The 19,657-nt window shown below is 44.5% G+C and overlaps 1 protein-coding gene across 3 annotated transcripts in view; it reads right to left on the bottom strand.

The window, feature by feature from the left end:
* The window catches only part of EPB41L4B (erythrocyte membrane protein band 4.1 like 4B), a 144,198-nt gene that overhangs the window by 39,908 nt on the left and 84,633 nt on the right, over positions 1-19,657 (bottom strand). For all 3 annotated transcript variants that reach the window (XM_067743708.1, XM_067743710.1, XM_067743709.1), the window contains exons 16-17: positions 2,483-2,697; positions 35-153 (exon numbers count right to left, since the gene is read on the bottom strand). In XM_067743708.1, the coding sequence (XP_067599809.1) occupies positions 35-153; positions 2,483-2,697 (334 nt within the window). The remainder of the gene's footprint in view (positions 1-34; positions 154-2,482; positions 2,698-19,657) is intronic.

Below are 19,657 nucleotides of genomic sequence, written 5' to 3'. Positions count from 1 at the left end.
TCCATGCTCATTGCCCAGCTCCAGTCCTTGGCACCTTATTTATGTTGATGTGCAGAGCAGGCCAGGGTCCAGCAGCCTTCACAGTTTCCAGTTCCAGCTTCTTTAGATGGGCAGCGGCTTCGCTGAACAGGGCAGGTGTTCCTGGACTCAGTTCTGCAAGTGAATAAGGAAAGGTTGAAAGGGCAGAGAGATATAGGTGATAAAAGATGCTTGCCAGAGCCCGACTCCCAGTGCCTTTCTGTCTGGCTTCTCCTCTGGCAGCTTGAATCTCTCGGGAATGCACTAGCAGATGGGATGTGAGAACATTTAAGGTCGAGGTGTCAAGGCCTAACTCTCCCAAATATGAGCAGTGGCCCTGGGCAGGTTACTTTACCTCTCTGAGCCTCTCAGCCATTTTCAAATGAAAATAAAATTACTTACCTTGCAGGGCTGCTGTGAATATTAAGTGAGGTAATTCATGTGCCAATGCTTTATTAATGGAAAAGCACTATGCAAATGGGAAAGATTAGTGTTCAGGCTAACAGACAGATGAATGTGCCCTTAAAAACCATGCTATGGGCTTCCCTGGTGGCGCAGTGGTTGAGAGTCCGCCTGCCAATGCAGGGGACACGGGTTCGTGCCCCGGTCCAGGAAGATCCCACATGCCGTAGAGCGGCTGTGCCCGTGAGCCATGGCCGCTGAGCCTGCGCGTCCGGAGCCTGTTGCTCCGCAACGGGAGAGGCACAACAGTGAGAGGCCCGCGTACCGCAAAAGAAAAAAAAAACAACAAAAAAAACCCCATGTTATGCTTCTAAAACCAAATTCACTGATTTTGATTTCTGAAAGTTGGATTAGTTCACCACCACTCCTCCCACTAGCTTGTTTTTATCCATTAATACATTAAATATTCAGTATTCATTACGTATTAAAGTTTGTGCCAAGTACTCATAGCAATTGGGATCTGGGAAGCTAGAATAAAGAGATGAATGAGATACAATTCTAGCCCAGTGGGGGAGACAGATGCCTGTGCAGATACCCCCAATAAGAGCGACCAAAGATTTATTTAATTATATAGAGCAAGAGGGAGGGCACTCCAAAGCCAGGAATTGGGGAGGGGTGTAAAGAGAAAGTTTCACTGACGACCTTTGAGCTGGTTCCTGAAGGATGTGTAGGAGTTCATTAGGGTGGAGAAAAGCATTCCAGGCAGAGGGAACAGCAGGTGCAAATGACAGAGCTGGGACGTGGCACAGTGTTTCATGAGAGGAGAGGAGTTCCACGTAGCTAGAGTGTAGTGAGGAGTGTGGGGGAAGGCTGGAGACCTTGGCAGGGGCCAGGCTGTGAAGGTCTGTGTGTGGCCATGCTCAGAAGTGCTGGCTTTATCCCAGGACAGTGAAGTACCATGGAAAGGTCTTAAGGCATTTGGTCAGAGCTCTTTGGTGAGTGCTCTCGCTCTAGCAGCTATAATTTGGAGACTCCACTGGAGGAGGTGCCCGTAGAGGCCTGTTATAGCTGTCCAGATACAAAAGGATGAGGCCTGGCCCAGGGCCGGGGCAGTGCGGATAGTGATGAGGGACTGATTTTTCAACACCAAGTGGATGATGAGTTCCCATTTCTAGCTCCGCCAACCCAGAATTGCTACCTGTGATCTACAGGTAAAGGCTCAATGGCTCATCCTCTTCACCAGCCCACAGACTTATGAAATATCAGACCTGGAAGACTCCTTGGTCATCTTCTCAACACCCTCCACCACATTCCACAGACGAGAAAACCAAGGATCCAAGTGGGGACTTGGCTCAACAGTGAGAACTAGAATCGAAGCCTCTTGACTCTTGCCTCTACCTTGGCACTTTTTCAAACCATATGTGATAAAGAACAAGTTCTTCCCCCACCGCCTATCACAGACCGATTCTTTGGTAAAATATAATAAAAGTGATTTTCTAGAAAAAGAAAAGAACAGTCATACAAAATCCAAGCCCACATTTTTAATTAGTTTTAACACATATAAAATTGCTCTGTCAAGTTGCTAGAAACGTTTCTAATTTGCTTACTCTCCATTTCCGTAATTTCTCTAGCTGGGACCTTTAACAGTATGCACTAGATCTACTTGACACCTTGCTCTCAGAAAAGTGGGATGCCAGAAATGGGACAGAATGGGCTTTCTTGTGGTTGGGAATGAGAGATTCCAGCCACCTCACTCCCGTGTGTCCCTGTTCCATTGCTTGAGCCAGTGCTGGATACGGCAGAAGCAGAGAACCGGCATGAAATGAGGTGGAGAGACGTTTGCTCTCTTGTAACGAAATCAGTTTGCTGGTAAATCATAATTTTTAAGTGGCCCCTGCCTAATGCACAAGGCTCTTGTCAGCTCTTGCCCAGACCTGGTAACCCAGCACAGACATTACCACTGTTCCGAGCTGCACTGCAAGGGGCTGTCTTGAGCATCTAGGAAAGCCGCACACACCCTGCAGCATCACTCCCCCACCCTGCCCCCTACACTCCTACTCACTTGTAAGCGATTTACTGCTGGAGTTGGGGGACCTCAAAGGCCCCTCCTTGTTCTCCAGGGTCAGCGAGAGGCCATAGTTAGTGTGGTGCTGGTGCTGGTGGTGGTGATGGTGGTGCCTTCCCGAAGCTTTGGTGGCAAACGGTGTGCCCCCATTCTCCTCGAGGCCAAAAGGCAGCCGGTCCGAGCTGCTGAGCCCTGGGGAAGGGAGCGGGTAGCTGCAGAGGGTGTAAAAGTCAGGATTTAGAAAAGCAGAGAGTCTTGATATTCCTGTCCGTACTTTAAAAGATGTTCTCCAAGCATTGAAAACCAGGAGAAATAGGTTCAACAAACAGATCCACAGGGTTATTGTAGAACAGGACACAAAGGCAACACTGCACTCAAAGGAAAAGCAGAAAGTGGAAATTTGTATATATCAGAGATGTTAACCCTTAAAAAAATCCTTAAGTTTCAAATGAAATAATTTCTATTTTAAAAAAGACATCATGGGACTTCCCTGGTGGCGCAGTGGTGGAGAATCCGCCTGCCAATGCAGGGGACACGGGTTCAAGCCCTGGTCAAGGAAGATCCCACATGTCACGGAGCAACTAAGCCCGTGCGCCACAACGACTGAGCCTGCACTCTAGAACCCATGAGCCACAACTACTGAGCCCACGTGCCACAACTGCTGAAGCCCGTGTGCCTAGAGCCCGTGCTCCACAACAAAAGAAGCCACCGCAATGAGAAGCCCGCGCACCGCAACAAAGAGTAGCCCCCACTCGCTGCAACTAGAGAAAGCTCGTGTGCAGCAATGAAGACCCAACGCAGCCAAAAAAAAAAAAAAAAAGACATCGTCTAAGTGGGAGGAGGAAGTCAAAGGCAATCATCAAATTAAAAACTAACTTGTTAAGCATCCTACGACAAGATCATGATAGAAACTGGAAGTCTTGGAATCACTTTCTCCTCCTCTCCATCACCCCCACCAGGCAGAAAGCACCTATTAATGGTACTGCTACGACATCTTCTAATTCCAACTGCTCCTCCGGTTATTACTGCCCTAAGGCTCTTGAAACAGATTCCCAAAGCTCTCCCAGCCTCTACTCCTCCTTCAGCCCATCCTCCACAGAGCACTAGCCGGAGAGCTGTTCTGATTACGTTCTAGAGTGTGGCACTCCTCACTCCAGGAGCTGGAATACCTCTCTGTTACTAGTGATTCCTAACCATTTTAAGATAGAGAACCCTTTGGAAATCTAGAAAACTACGGAACTTCTCTGCAGAAAAAGGCACCAAGATGCAACATTTTACACTCAATTTCAGCCCTCTGTAGACGCTCCGTGGAAAAAATCCAAATTCCTTTCCTCACGGACCCCTGTGATCTTGTCCCATTCTCTTTTCAGCTCATCTCCTGCTGTATTCTTCTCTGCACCCTAGTCCTTCCCATCCTTGTGCCTTTCACCTCTTTCTGTCCCCTGGAGTCCTTCCTCATCCCTAAACCCAGCTAAAACACCCCTTCCTCCAGGAAGACTTCCAGCCTTTAAGACCCAGATCAAAGGTCTCCTCCTCACACCCCTAAGCAGAGCTAACCCCTCTTTCTGCTCATTCCCATAGACCAGATTTCTACTGCCCACTCCTTCACTCTGTCTTCAAGGAGCTCACACCTCAGCGTAGGAAATTCTGTCATTCAATCAGTTACAATCACCCTAGAACAAGCCGCTAGGTGAGCATAGAGGTAAAGGCAACTCGTTTTTCTGGGGCTGGTGAAGGTGTTGGGAAAGGAATCATAAGGGCAGGATCAACTGGGAGAGAGTCAAATTTTGGTAGACATTCTTGAAACAGAATCCTTCTTCTTACAGAAAACCACACTTCTTGTGTTTGTATGAGGTTGATATTTCCCCTCAGAGTGGGCCAATCAGACTTTTCCCTCCTTCCAGGTAGAGTGACTTTTTCTGGGATATGATCCAATCAGGGACAGAGTTTCCTATAGGTTTAACATATGGAAACGGAGAGAAAGTGTCTCTCTTCCTTTTTAGAGTCAAACAGGGCCTTATTGTGACTTTTGTGGGTCCTAAGCACTTTGGCTTTCACCTCTTCTCCATAAAAAATTTAAAATTATATTTTATGACTGCCTTTGTATAAAAATGAATATATTATCGGATATTAAACCATTTTCCTCAACTAAAAGTTCATTTTTTTTCTTCTGACTTCAAAGAAATGAAACCATTTTTGTGGGCCCCTAAAAGTATTGTGAGCCCAAGGCACTGCATCTACTGTGACACACAGATAAGTCAGATCTGGCTATGAGGATGATATAAGTGGAGGCTACTTTATGACCATATTCCCTGGACACAAAGGAGTATCTGTGGGAAGTGGCCAATGTACAAAGGAAGACAAGATGAGCAGAGGGTAAAGCTAGATGGAAAGAAAGAAAACACCCCAATGGTATCATCTGAACCCCTGGTTCCAGCCCTGCCTGAGGCTGGTTCTACCACTGACCTTTTTAATTACAAGGTCCAATAAATTCTATTTATTTATTTTTGTTTGATGTGGTTGATTTTCTCTCATTTATAACTCACATGCTCTAAAGCAGTGAAGGTGTGTTACCTTGTTACTGTTTTTTATTTGTTTTGTGGAATGTCTTTCAAGTGAAAAGGTAGAAATGGCTATTACAGGCCTAAGGAACAGTCTGAGCAAAGGAATGATGGTTGAAAGCGCAGGATGGCTGGAGCGGAAGTGAGGAGTGGAAAGGGTTTAAGCAAAGGCAAGACATGACTGGAGTTCCATTTTAGAAAGTTCGTGCTGAGGGCTGCGTGGAGGACAGACACCCCAGTCTGTTCATTAGGAGACTGTGACGGGGTGGGGCTAGACAACTCACTGGATGGAAGAGTAGCCCTCTGAGCTGTTTCTGAAGCAGGGCAGGCAGGGCTTGCAGGCCTGGCATGTGGGCGCTGCGGGAAGGAGGTACGGAGGAGGCCTCTGCTGCAGATGCAGGATGCTTTCCGGAAGAAACAGCACCATTGTCCCCACGTTGTCCCGTGAGCTGGGTCTTTGGTCCACCCCGGCTGCCTTCTGGAGACTTGGCTCAGGACAGTCTCACATCGTGTGTGTGTGTGTGTGTGTGTGTGTGTGTGTGTGTGTTTGCACGCGTGTGTGCGTGTGCGCGTGCGTAAGAATGTGGAAGAAGGCGTGACTTTGGCTTCTGGGTTCAGAGTCCAGCTTCACCTCTCCAATCTGAAACATAACCAAGGGTATCCACCCCCCTCGTGGAGGCAGTAATGGTGGCAGCAAAACGTGCACCAAGTTGTCATCGAGACGCCTGGCTTCTTGTCTTAGTTCTGCCCACCTTTGTGCAGGAACCTCGGACAGCTGCTCTGGGCCTCAGCTTCCTCCTCTGTGACGTGACAGGGTCAGGTGATTTCTGGTGCACTTCCAGGTCTGAGAATCAGCCCTTCCCCCACCTATTTATCCAGTACTTGCTCTATCCCAGGCACTGGGCTAGCTATTTTACATTAAATATCCCATTGTATACATGTAGAGACTTTGACTAGCACATAATTGGTGCTCCATAAATATATGATGAAAGGAAGGAATGGAAGGCGGGAGGGCGAAAAGGAAAGAAGCAGCGAGAGAGGGAGGAAGGATGAATGGAAGCTGTGGAGCTGGGATGTGATGACAAAGGTGTGAACTGCAAATCCCATGGGCATCATTTTCCCGTGTCTCAAATATGTTGAAAATAATATCTGTCCTAAGGAGGCACAGAGACTGGGAGCTCAGAACAGAGAAAATTCCCTACAGCCTGGGACACTTTACACCTCAAGGCTCATCTTCCACCCTGCCCTCCTTCCACACGGCAGCCAGCCTATAAAAGGTCTGAATGGGGACTATAATGGTCTACGCAGCAGAGACAAACCAGAGAAACACTGAAAGGAAGAGAGTGACAGGATGGGGGGTATTGGCAGGATTTGAGAAGGGGAGAACACAGAGACATGGAGGGGTCAGAAATTTTTGAATTTTTTAGCCTGGAGGACCAGGCAAATGGCATGCCATTAATTGAAAAAAGGATGCTGGGAGTGAAGGCTGCTTGGAGGAGGGAAAACTATGATTGAGCTTCAAATGGGTTTCACTGAATGTAAGAATGAACACCCAAGGAACAAGATGTCCTATAGTAGAGATCTGGGGTACATTCAGGGCTGTACGTAGTGGTGCAAAGTTCTGAGCAAGAATTTCTGAGGACTGGTAAATAGACATCATCTCCCATGCCATCTCCAACTGATGCTCACTCTCTGCTTGGAATGTAAGGTGAAAAAGGATTCTGAGGTTGTGCCAGCTCAGGAGGAAAGAGTGCTGTGACTGATGAGTGATGTCTGCCGCAGACCTGGAATGAAGCTGTAGTCTCACGTACCTGCTTGTCTTTCCAAGTTAAAAGTGAGTGTGTGTGTGTGTGTGTGTGTGCGTGTTTTATTTCCAGGAAACCCAGAGTGAAAAGTTAAACAGGGAAATAAATATATGTGCAGAGAGTGATAAATTGTATTTAATAACGTGTGATTTTCACTTTACCATGACTTTTGGGGAAGACTGAGAAAGAGACAAATGGGAAGAGAAATAGAGGGTCAGAGAAGCTGCCTGGATCTCTGAGAGTAAGTTTCTAGAAGAGCAAAGATTCATAAGCAGGCGTGGTATGACCTGGGTGTTTTCTCAGCTCATACACACGGAGGACCATCCTGGAGATCCTAACTTATGGCACTGTGTGGGGTTATGGGTCTGTTAAGGAAATCACTGTTCCTGGCCTCGTGGACTGTTCCCTGCAGAACTCCAGGAGGTGATATTCACATCAACTATGATGTAAATGGCATCCACTGGGGTCGTGCAGCTGTCCTGTCCACAGGGACCTCAGAGAAGGTCAAGCCCACCCAGAGGGTCCGGCAGCACTCAGCAGCCCACAAGCCTCGGGGCCCAGTGGCTAAGGTTTAGGAGATGAGGCCAGCTCTGTGCTCACCATCAATAGAGACTGAGATTCACCAGGCTTCTGGCATTCTGGAAAGGAGGTCACAAGTCCTGGTTTTCAGAGGGTGATGGACGAGCGGTATGTACACATCAGCTCCTGCTTCCATGAGGTGGCAATTGAAAGGATCTGGTGTGGAAGAAGGGGGCTGCTATGTGCCTAGCATGTGCTAGGCGCTTTAATGCTTTTCTTTTACAGTTACCCTGCAAGGAAGCTGCTGCCACCTCCTTTTACAGCGGGACTTAGTGAAGGTGAGTAACGTGCCCTGTTCGTAGATGTGAAGTGAGAAGTTGAACCAGATCTAGTTTCTTCTCCTCCCTTCTCTTGGGGGAAGCCCCTACTCCCATTCTACTTCCAACTCTAGAAAAGTTAGTGTTCCTACTCGGTGGGACTGTGTCCTATGGGATGTCCTTGACTGCATTAGGGGTGGACACGGCTCTGCAGATGCATGGCTGGGGGACTTTTACAGCCCTGCCTAATCCCACCAGAGTCTCTCCCCTGCCTGACTCTGGGATCCCAGCAGGCCAGACATGCGGTACTCAATCAAAACGCGTTGCATACTGAAAAATGGGATAATTATTGAGGTTTATAATATTATAACATTATAATCATTATAATATTATTATACCATTGTTATATTAATTATTATATTATAATAGTTACAGTATTTAGTATAATAACAGTATGATTATTCAGAATAATCCTCCAGAATCCATCGCCAGAACTATGACCTGCGCAGGGCAGGGATGGGGGAGGGTCCTGAGCTGGAACACAGAACTTAACGGCTTTCTCTTAAAACTAATGCTGGGAGTTATCAGGGTGCTCTGAGGAACCAATCATACACTATAGCTCAGCCACGTCTGGGTGACGTGGGCTTCTGTGGGCAGCCCTGGGGATCTAATCTTGGATCAAAAAAAAAAATCATAGCATTGTAGAAACAGGGCCACTCAGATATCATCCAGTTAGGTGGTTTTAAATTCTGGATGAATATGAAAAGCACCAGAGGAAACCCTCTGCACTGCTGGTGGGAACGTAAAATGGCACAGCTGCTTTGGAAATCAGCCTGGCAGTTTCTCAGAAAGGTTAAGCATAGACTTACCATACGCCTCAGAAATTCCATTCCCAGGTATATACCCAAGAGAAATAAAAACATGTCTATACAAAGACTTGCACATGAATATTCCCAGCAGCATTATTCACAAGAGCCAAAAGGTAGAAACAACCCAAATGTCCACCAACTGATGAACAGATAAATAAAATCTGGTATAGCCATACAACAGAATATTATTCAGTTATAAAATGGAATGAAATATTGATCCATGCTATGACATGAATAAACCTTGAAAACATAATTCCATTTATATGAATGGAATAGGTATGGAATGGAATAGGATTTACCAGAATAGGTAAATGCATAGAGATAGAAAGTAGATTAGTGGTTAACTAGGACTGGGGAGGATGGGCAGAAATAGGAAGTGACCGCTAATGGCTTTGGGGTCTCTTTTAGGAGAAGTTAAAATACTCTAAGATTAGACTGTAGTGACTGTACTGCTTTGTGAAAACGCTAAAACTATTAAATTGTACAATTTGAATTGGTGAATTGCATGGTATCTAATTTATATCTTAATAGAGCTGATTAAAAAATCAACCAAGGGAGATTTTGTAAACTATCAGTGTACAACCCTTACCCTGGCTAATTACATCATCTATCTCTAAATCCAATGTGCAGCCAGGGCTGAGACACAAGGCCCTAGTCCAACCTCCTCACTTTGCATATGGGGAAACGGGGAGCCACTGGGGGGATGAGGTGACCAGGTCACACAGTGGGTAACTGGCTGAGTCTGGGACACAATCCAGGACTCGCACCTCTCTGCTTGCCAAGTGCCCCAAGTGCCGTCCATCTGCTACATCTTCCCATCTGCCTCGGCTTCTATTTAAGGCAGCAAATGCACTCATCAGGAAAATCCCAAGACCTCCTTAGAACCCCACTGCCTCAGACATCTTTGTGTACACATCTTGTCTTCCCAATGATAGAGACTGTCATATCACATGTTTTCATGTCCTTGGGTGATGTTAAGACAACTGGTTCTTCATTTCAGGAAAAAAGAGACCTTTGCCTCACAATATCTAAATAAATTCTTCTTTATTGGCTCCTCCCCAGGCTGGGTTGGACACCTCTCTCCTTACCTTTACCTTACCCTCCCTGAGTGCTCCTGACCTGCTGTATTTCCAAGGAAATGCATTTCCCAGTTTCCCTGCCCTTGGGTTTCTATGTAGGTTTGACCAATGGGAGGCACTGACAGAGACTGGAGGGTAGGAAAAGGAGCTAAGTATTTCTCCCTCATATCTTTCTACCTCAGGGGATGTTTTCGGCAGTAGTTGAGTCCCCTAGGGCTTCAGCTTTCACTAGACTGACTCCCTGTGGCTCCAGCTCCTGGGCTCTGGAATACTGCCATATTTCTTTGTCTCTTTGTCTCTCCAGCTCTAGGAGTGATAAGCAGGTTCTACTGTTGCTAATTTCTGGGTTGCCTCACTGGTCACTTTAGCTACTTAGTTCTTCATCCCTTATGCAATCAATTCCCTGTATCAAATTCCCTCTGTAAGAAACCTGCCAAGAGTGATTTCAGTTCTGATTGTCCATGACTGATACACAATTATCTACCTGTATCTATTTCTGGATTCTTCATATTTTTTTTAATGATTTTTAAAATTTTTTATTTATTTATTTTTGGCTGCGTTGGGTCTTCGTTGCTGCACGCGGGCTTTCTCTAGTTGGTGGTGAACGGGGGCTACTCTTCGTTGCGGTGCACGGTCTTTTCATTGCAGTGGCTTCTTTTGTTGCAGAGCATGGGCTCTAGGCACATGGGCTCAGCAGTTGTGGCTCACGGGCTCTAGAGCGTAAGCTCAGTAGTGTGGCGCATGGGCTTACCTACTCTGCAGCATGTGGGATCTTCCCAGACCATGGCTCGAACCCATGCCCCCTGCATTGGCAGGTGGATTCTTAACCACTGCGCCACCAGAGAAGCCCTGGATTCTTCATATTTTTATTGAACTATTTATTTATTGCTAAACCAGCACCAGACTGTCTTAATTACTTTTGTGCTAATATTTGGGCTTTTTAATAACTGATAGTACAAATCCTGTTTCCTTTCACACATCGTTTTTCTTTTTCTTTTGTTTTTTCTTGGCTATTATCATGCACTCAGTCTTCCAGATTACTTTACAATTCAAGTCACTACCAAAAAAATCCCATTGGAATTATGATTTGCAGCATTAAATATAATGGATTAATTTGGGAGAATGTATTCATAAGGTATTTCTCACCATTTATTTAGATCTTCTTAAATGTCCTTCAGTCAGAATTTTTAACTTTTCCATAAAGGTATGGAACATATCTTATTAACTTTATTCCTATCCATATATCAGTTTTGTCACAATTGAAAATGGGATCTCACGAATTATTACATTTTCTCTAATTTTTTTTTTACTACTAGATATATGAAACTACTGACTTTAAGGTATTTCTACCTCTGGTCACCTTGCTGAACTCTTATTAATTGGAATTCACTTGTATTTTAGGATAATCACATGAATTTTGTTTCTTCCTTCCCAGCATTTATTCTTTATTTTGTTTTCCTGGCTTATTGCATTGGTAAGGTCTCTAGAATGATACTGAATATTAGCAATCATCTTTGCCTTATTTCTGAAGCATGTAGATTATCTTAAATCTACAATCTAAATTAAATGTTGATTTGTGACAAATTCTACTTATTAGGTAGAGACAGTCCTTCTACTGTTAGCCTACTAAGAATCTTGAAAGATTAGCATGACTTACTCTGAACAAATCCATTCTGTTCCTAAGTGAACATTACTTTACTAAGTGCTTAAAAAAGAATCTGTTCTCAAACTTTTCTTGGTATTACCATCAAGCTTATCACTCCAGGTTTTAGAATTCATTTTTCAAGAATCTGTATGACATTTCCCTGTCTATTCTTCTGGCATTTCCCCAAGACTCCATAGTTTTTCAAAGTGTGCTGGTGCTGGCTCAGCAATGACACATGCAAATTTTCTTCAAGGCCATTTTTCTCAACTTGAAGACTAACTGTAAAGCAGTAAAATATTTCCTGACTACTCTCTCTCTTATCTTGGACTTCAGTTTCATTCTCTTTGTTCTTTTCACCTTTCTGCAGTTAGTATACTGACTGGCTTCCTTGTTGAAAAAGAGAAGAACAAAACAGAAATTGAGCAGCTCTTCTTCTGTCCTGTTAATCTCACATATCATCCTCAAGATGGCTCTGCTATTAAATTGTTCATCATTTTGCTCTGACCAAAATGTGCATCTACAGAAGTCCTTTTAAAAAAAAAGGTCTCTGGGCTTCCCTGGTGGTGCAGTGGTTGAGAGTCCCCCTGCCGATGCAGGGGATGCGGGTTCGTGCCCCGGTCCGGGAAGATCCCACATGCCGCAGAGTGGCTGGGCCCGTAAGCCATGGCCGCTGAGCCTGCGCGTCCGGAGCCTGCACATCCGGAGCCTGTGCTCCGCAACGGGAGAGGCCACAACAGTGAGAGGCCCGCGTACCACAAAAAAAAAAAAAAAAAAAAGGTCTCTGCCCCTTTGTTTTTGGTCATATGTTCTACCTTCCTTCTCTTTAAAATACTGTTTTAAATTGTGGGCTCTGAATGCCTTCATCTTTCAGACTATCTGATATATTCATAGTCCATGTGAAAAATATTCCCTTTTAGATCTACCCTTGTTTAACATTTTTGAAATCTGATCTTCTAAAGATTAGAATACATGGAAGATTAAACCCTGAATTCCACTCATTTCATATTAATGATTCTAAGACACCAGGGTCATTTTCTTCCAAGGGTCTTGTCACTTATACACTTCCAACCCAGTCTTCCTTGCTGACCGGCAGGGCAGTGTTTCTTCTACCTTCCAAACAACCAAATCATCAGCTAGAAAGGCCAAGGCCTCAACAGATGCTCTGCTTTTAACGGAACTCCACTGTCTGGATGGCCAAGAAGTCCCCCATATGTGATGTGCCAGCTTGAAGTCTCTTAGGAGGACACAGGGAACATCCTCTCTGTCCAAAGTCGTCTGGCATCTTCTCTGGATTGCTCAGTTCACCCTTAGGTGCTACCTGTACTCAGTTACTCTTTTACCTATCCTGGCACATGTCTCAACTTCATAGCAGGCTTCCTGGAGGCAAGAAGAGCTTCTGTGCAGCCCACACAGCAGCACATAAGTTCTCTAAACACCTTCCAGAAGAGCCTGGTTGGGGCAAACTGGCACCTAATTTATTTTTAGCCTAAGTGGGGACACCTCCATGTTCCGAATCAGAACTAAAGCATCAGGGAGTTGCTGACACACAGTAAAGCTTCCCAACTGATAGGCCTCAGAAGGTGGTAAGTGGGATGAACCGTTCATTCTCTCAGTTGCTGGAGCAAGGGGACAGGACCAGGGGCGCCGGGAGCCTCAAGCACCCTTGTCTGCTTACCCCAGTGTGCTATACAACAACACATTTCCTATGGGTGCCAAGGACAAAAAAAGCTGGGAAGCAGGGGCTTCCCTGGTGGCACAGTGGTTAAGAATCTGCCTGCCAATGCAAGGGACATGGGTTCGAGCCCTGGCCTGGGAAGATCCCACATGTCGCGGAGCAACTAAGCCCACGCACCACAACTACTGAGCCTGTGTTCAAGAGCCTGCAAGCCACAACTACTGAGCCCATGTGCCACAACTACTGAGCCTGTGCTCTAGAGGCCATGTGCCACAACTACTGAGCCCATGTGCCCCAACTACTGAAGCCTGCGTGCCTAGAGCCCATGCTCCGCAACAAAAGAAGCCACCGCAATGAGAAGCCCGCACACTGCAACAAAGAGTAGCCCCTGCTCACCACAACTAGAGAAAGCCCGTGCACAGCAATGATGACCCAACACAGCCAAAAAACAAATTAATTAATTAATTTAAAAAAATAAAGCTGGGAAGCATCATTACTAGTTCATAATTAAGCCCATTAGCCTGGAACTGTGACTCTTGATTGGGACTCTCTTAGCAGAATCCCCTCAAGTACCATGTTATCACAGCAGATGGTGTCAGCCAGAATCATACCTGCTGACTGAACACTAGTGCATTAATGCCCTCAGAGGAGAAAAAAAAGTGCTCACACTTCTGAGTGCCCAGCACTATGCCATCTCTGAATTTACTTAATCTTCCAACATTTGAAGAAGGAACAATTATTACTCTCCTTATTTTACAGATAAGGAAACAGGAACAGAGAGACTAATTAACTTTCCCAAAGACACACAACCAGTAAATGGCAGAGCTGGAATTTGAACCCAGGCAACCTGACTATAGAGCCCTGTGCTCTCTTCAGTGCCAAGAGACACTGCTTTGCCACGTGGATGGTGAAAGCAGCAGTATAATGACATTAAAAGAATGCTGGTTGGCACTTAGCTTTGGTTGTGCTGCCCCTTAGCTATGACCTTAGGTAACTGATTTCACTTATCTGCCCAGACACCGCATTTTCAGACAGTCATTTATTAAGCATTTATACCTCAGGAACTACAGATCAATGAAATCATTTGATCTCTGCCATGTCCAGATGAGAGACAGGAGAAGGTGCATTTACCCATCCTGGTTTCCAGGATACCTGTCACTCATTTCCATTTTAATTTAGCAGAGACTAAACAGAGTAGGCATTACACCAACATGTTGCTACAAGTTCTTACTGAATTTAGCGCAAACATACTATCTGACGGTAAGAGTATAATTGAAAAACTGTACCTTTTTCATAATGGGTTTGAGAAGAAAATTGCACCAACATCTTAGAAATGTGACACATTACGAATGTTAGGTCTATTAATTTGGGATGATTTCTTACACTAACTTAGTGGTTTTATTTTTTTAAAAGCGACTAGAGAGAAACGATGCCCCTACCTCATTTTTCTCTTCTTTGAAAAGGTCAGAATTATGTTTTTTGGCATTATTTACTCTTTTATATGGATTACTAACTGACAGAAATTTTTTTTTCCCAATTTGTATTTCTTTCAACATTTTCCAGGCAATCAACTCGGAACTGTCCAGTTAGTGTTAGCACAGGTGCTATCTGAATCCACAGTAGACTGGGAGCTCTTGTTTTCATTAGTTTACTAGGTGCCTGGAGCCAAAGACGGTGTCTTCCTCAATAGCAATTCCCAGCATCTATACAGTACCTGGCACAGTGAGGCAGCGGAGTAAATATTTGTTGGATGAATGGTGTAGTGCATTAAAATTGAACTCTCCCTAGGTAATTTATCAAGTGTCAGTTCATAAAAGCTTCACTCTGGTCACGAATTCCCCAGTTGTTCTTAACAATACATGATGGTCTCGGCAAAACTGCAGAGTAAAACATTCCACATCTTAAGGAATGATGAGAGCCTTTACGATTTGTTCGGTGGTAACGGGGTCTCTGTCCCGTGTGAGCTACAGTAGGATGTGTACCTCCATCTCTGAGTCTGGAGTTTTCCTTTGGTGAAACTGGTATCCATTGGTGTCGATGAATGGCTGTAAGCAGACAAGCAGGCCTTGAACATTTTCTGCCGGAAAATCCATTTTACCTTGATATTGTTCTTGCTAAGTTTTACGATGTCTTATTCTAATTGTCTGTGTAGGAGACAGCAAGAAGCTGTGAGGAAGGGCTCTGTAACTTTGCGGTGAGATCTAGGACTTTAGCAATTCCAGATAAATTTCAGGATCTGAGTCCAAAGAATAAATATTTCATGAGTTCACTTTTGCACAGAGGCTCATGACTAAGAATGTACTCAGTCTTTTTCCTGCCTTAAGGAAAAAAATACTGACATAAATATTGCTGTTTTCCTTCACAGCATTCACTTCTAACAAATCCAACACTGTTTTCCCTTGGTTTCTTACAGATTTTCTTTTTGCCTCTCATTTCTGCATATCAGTGCTCACTCTCTGCCTTAAAAGAAGATTCATTTTCTTTTCTTTCTTTCTTCAGGTGGGGAACAGCATTAACGGATTTGCCCCTAGCCACTGCTTTAAATGCATACCCCAATAGCATCACACGGGAGCCCTCAAGGAACAGTAAGACAAAATTATCGTTGCCATGGAAGCACAGCTGCTAGTGTGTAAAATAATGTCGAAAGAGCCCGTTCTTTATCACCCTTTGCACTCTGCAAGAGTTATGGCAGAATCAGACATGAGCTGCGAGTGTTATTTTTTTCCACTCGGCAGACACCATCCAACTCACCCAAATGAATGAAATGATGATTCATTCCAGAAAGAAGTTCAAGTTGGATGAATAAAATGCAGACTCTGTTCAGGGCAGGTCCTGGACATTCTAATTGCACAAGACCAAGTGTGAGCAGGAGCTGAATGTGGGGTACGAGGTCCTGAGGGGATACAGATGAGGATTAATCTATTTTGGTTTTCATTCGTGCTTAAAAATCTCTTCAAATGGTCCTCTCGCTGTTCCCCAATTCTTGTAGGTTCTTCAGAAGCTTCTATTACAAACTCCCCTAGTTAGCCTCTGAAGCCATACACTGGGCCTAATTTTAAGGGCTTTTAAAATTGCCTTAAATATAGTTACAGCGTCTTTATCCAGTCACGGAATGCAACTGGCTAGTGGAGCCGTTAGCATAGCAACACCTCTTGCTTTTGAGGTCTCAGCGGTACAAAGTGGATGTTTAAACCATTCCCTATTCAGTAGGGGAGGATTAGGTAGGTTTCTGCAGGTTTCTTGTAACATGAGCCTACGGGGATGTTCCTCTAATTATTCTAACCCTTTTTAGTGGATTGCCTCGACTAAGCCGTTTGGTATTTTAAATTCTGCAGCCTTTCCCCAATAAAACCACTGGCGAGTCCTGCGATGTTGCTGTGATTTTAGATTCCATATATTAGAATGTTAATTGTAATTAAATGTAAATCCGTCCTTCCCTGATCAAATACACCAGGGAAATTCACAGTGTCTGAGTGTACAGTTCTTAATCAACTCCCAAAATGGAAAGGAAACATGGATATTAGAAATCAATTCCTTCATCCTGGCTATTATCATGCTGCCCCTTTTCCTTTTTCAGACCTCCAGGGCATGCAGGTATCATGCTGACTGTTACCTGAACTTCTGGAAAGCTGCTTTCACAGAATGTCTGGTAAAGATCGACTCTTCCCAGGCTTCCCGTTCTTCACTATAAAAAGGCTAAGATGACGGATTTTACTTCATCAGTCTGATCTTTATTAAAGGGTACGACTCAAGATTAGGGCCTCCAGATGTTCCACAGTAAACAAGGAACAAATGGCATTCAAAGTGATAAAAAGGTGTGCCACCTTGCTTACAGAGAAATACAACGGAAACAGAAATTCTGATTTTTACCCATCAGACTAGCAAGGTTTTAAAAAAGTTAGCGAAGGCTAGGCGCATGTCTCCTGTGGGATCACAGAGGCCCTGTCAAATAGCTGTTGTGTGTATAGTGTCGAGAGGCGTAATCAGGTAGGATATCTTTGGAGGGAAACTTCATTAGGCAATATCTAAATTAAATACGTGCATTCCTTTTGGCCCAGCATCTCTACTTGTAAGGAATTTATTCTGCAGATGGATTTGCTCAAGTGCACGACGTGTATAAGGATGGCGGCAAAGCTGTCATTTTAGAGATGCAGGGCAGCCTAAATGTCCATCAGTATCGATTGGTTAAATAAATATGTGCCTGTTTAAACACAGAATAGCTCTAGATTGACAAGAAATGCTAACAATGTTTGTCTCTGGGGAAAACTAGGGAATAAGAGGGTGGAAAGGAAAAGTAACTTTTGGATAGTTTTGAATTTTTACCACTGTCTGTATTACTTCCTAAAAAAGGTTGAATAGCACAGCAGTTCTCTTTATTACTTTCTCCTTAGTCTCCAAATAGTTAAAAGCTCCCTCTGCTTTGTGTAAGATGAAATCTCAAGTTGGGACAGGCTGGGAACTGAGCAGATCTGTTTCAATTCTCTCAACTTCTGAGTCCCAAATGTCCCAGCAGAATGGATTCTCTGTGGTCTCACCAATTCCTTCCCTAGGGCCATTCTCCCACTTGCAGGTCGGAAAGCATTGCCCACATTCTGCCTGGACAGTTATTTCTTGGTATTCTCAGACAGAAATATCATTTCTATTTCCTTTTATCTCCTCTGAAAACATCCCCATGCTGTTTCTGCTTTTCACTTGTTAGAGTTTCAGAGCTGTGTCTTTACCTATTGTGTGAACTCTCTTCCATGTGACCTTTCCTTTGGAATGAAGCACCCCTTTCTGTTGCTAAACTTAGACCATACATCTTAACCCATCAACCTAGGAGATACACCATTCCTTGAGCTAGACTTTGAATCCCCTTGTCCTGCTTCTCACTACATGGACTGCTAAGGCCTTAAATCTCAAAAACTGCTAAAAATTGCTACCAGCTAGCATCAAACATTGTGCAAAGCACCTTACACATACAGTGCCATTTAATTCTCATAACAGTGAGACATTGTTAAATTCCATTTTGGGATGAGGAAAATGAGGCACAGAGAAGATAAGAAACTGGCCAAAGGTCACACGGCTAGTGAGGGGCAAAGCTGGGATTCAAACTACCTGAGATTCCAAAGCATGTCCAAAGTGCTCCAACAAAATCACCACTCCACACTGGATTCTGCAGTCTTCTCTCATGAGCCTGCAACATCCTGCCATTTTGCTTCCGTAAACTTCCACCTGTTACCCACTGTGGGCTCTAATCTTGGCACGGGTCCTTAGATTGGGGTGTGCTATGCCCTCTCCTCCTTGAGTGGTTGGAATTCACTAGCCTCTCAATTCAGCAGGAGGGCCCAACAATGACCTAAGTCTTGGTTTGACAGATTTTGGGGGAGGGAGGCTGTGATGAAATTAAAGCCATATAAAGAACCACTAGAATTCTTACATTCTTCTGCTTCACCATGAGCCCAAGGAAGTGCAAAGCTATGCTGAGGAGACAGATGTAGCTGATTATGATGTATCCGTCTGTTTACTTTTTTTTAAATTTATTTTTGGCTGCGTTGGGTCTTCGTTGCTGCGCGTAGGCTTTCTCTAGTTGCTGCGAGCCGGGGCTACTCTTCGTTGCAGTGCACAGGCTTCTCATTGTGGTGGCTTCTCTTGTTGTGGAGCACGAGCTCTCGGCGCGCAGGCTTCAGTAGTTGTGGCGCACGGGCTCAGTAGTTGTGGCTCACGGGCTCTAAAGCGCAGGCTCAGTAGTTGTGGTGCACGGGCTTAGTTGCTCTGCGGCATGTGGGATCTTCCCGGACCAGGGCTCGAACCCGTGTCCCCTGCATCAACAGGCGGATTCTTAACCACTGCGCCACCAGGGAAGTTCCCGTCCATTTACTTTTGAACATCATGCCTCTTTAAGAAAAAGAATATGTACATGTATAACTGATTCACTTTGTTAGAAAGCAGAAACTAACACACCATTGTAAAGCAATTATACTCCAATAAAGATGTTTAAAAAAAAAAAGAAAAAGAGTTGGTCTCTAATTAGTTAAAAATGGAGCCACTAAAATAAGGGCAAACATAACAAGACAGGAAGCTGTGCTTTTCCAAAGTGTGGTCCTGCGCCTGCCCACCTCAGACTCTCCTTGGAGTGACCACTAAAAGGAAGGTTCTTAGGTCTCACCCTGACCCCCTAAATAGAGCCTCACAATCTCCATTTTTAACAAGCTGTCCAAGCGATTATTTGGCTTCCTAATTTGGGGGGAAATGGGCCTTTTTGCAGAATTGTTGAGGATTGCTTCTTTAGTGGAGTCTCAGCTGAATGTCAATTTCACATCTATTTCACCTTTTAGATAACGCTGGGGCTTCTTAAAACGTGCCACCTTTCATGTGCGAAGGGACTTTCCTTTCTTTAGCTGCAGTTTGCTTTTTCTCTATCTCTGCCCCCTTATACCTTGCCTACGCATTTGTTGCCTCCTACAGCAAAATGGTGGAAGCAAATCATTCTAGGGCTATTTAGGGTATTTACCTGGTACTTTTGGAAGATTCAGTCAGTCAGGGAATTCACTTAGAGCCGGGTGGGAAATACTCATCCAAATGGATCAATGCGGCTGCTCAAGGAGCTCTTTGATGAGCTCAGATCTTAAAAGACTAGTTAAAAGCTGGAAAAATTAAGGGCAACAAAAAGGATCTATCATTTGTTGTGCTCAGAGCAGGGCCCAGGAGGCTGGAGTCACT

Source organism: Pseudorca crassidens, chromosome 7, assembly GCF_039906515.1.
Source record: "Pseudorca crassidens isolate mPseCra1 chromosome 7, mPseCra1.hap1, whole genome shotgun sequence".
Classification (NCBI taxonomy): domain Eukaryota; kingdom Metazoa; phylum Chordata; class Mammalia; order Artiodactyla; family Delphinidae; genus Pseudorca; species Pseudorca crassidens.
Note: the sequence above shows the minus strand (reverse complement) of the source record. Positions and strands in the feature narration are given on the sequence as shown.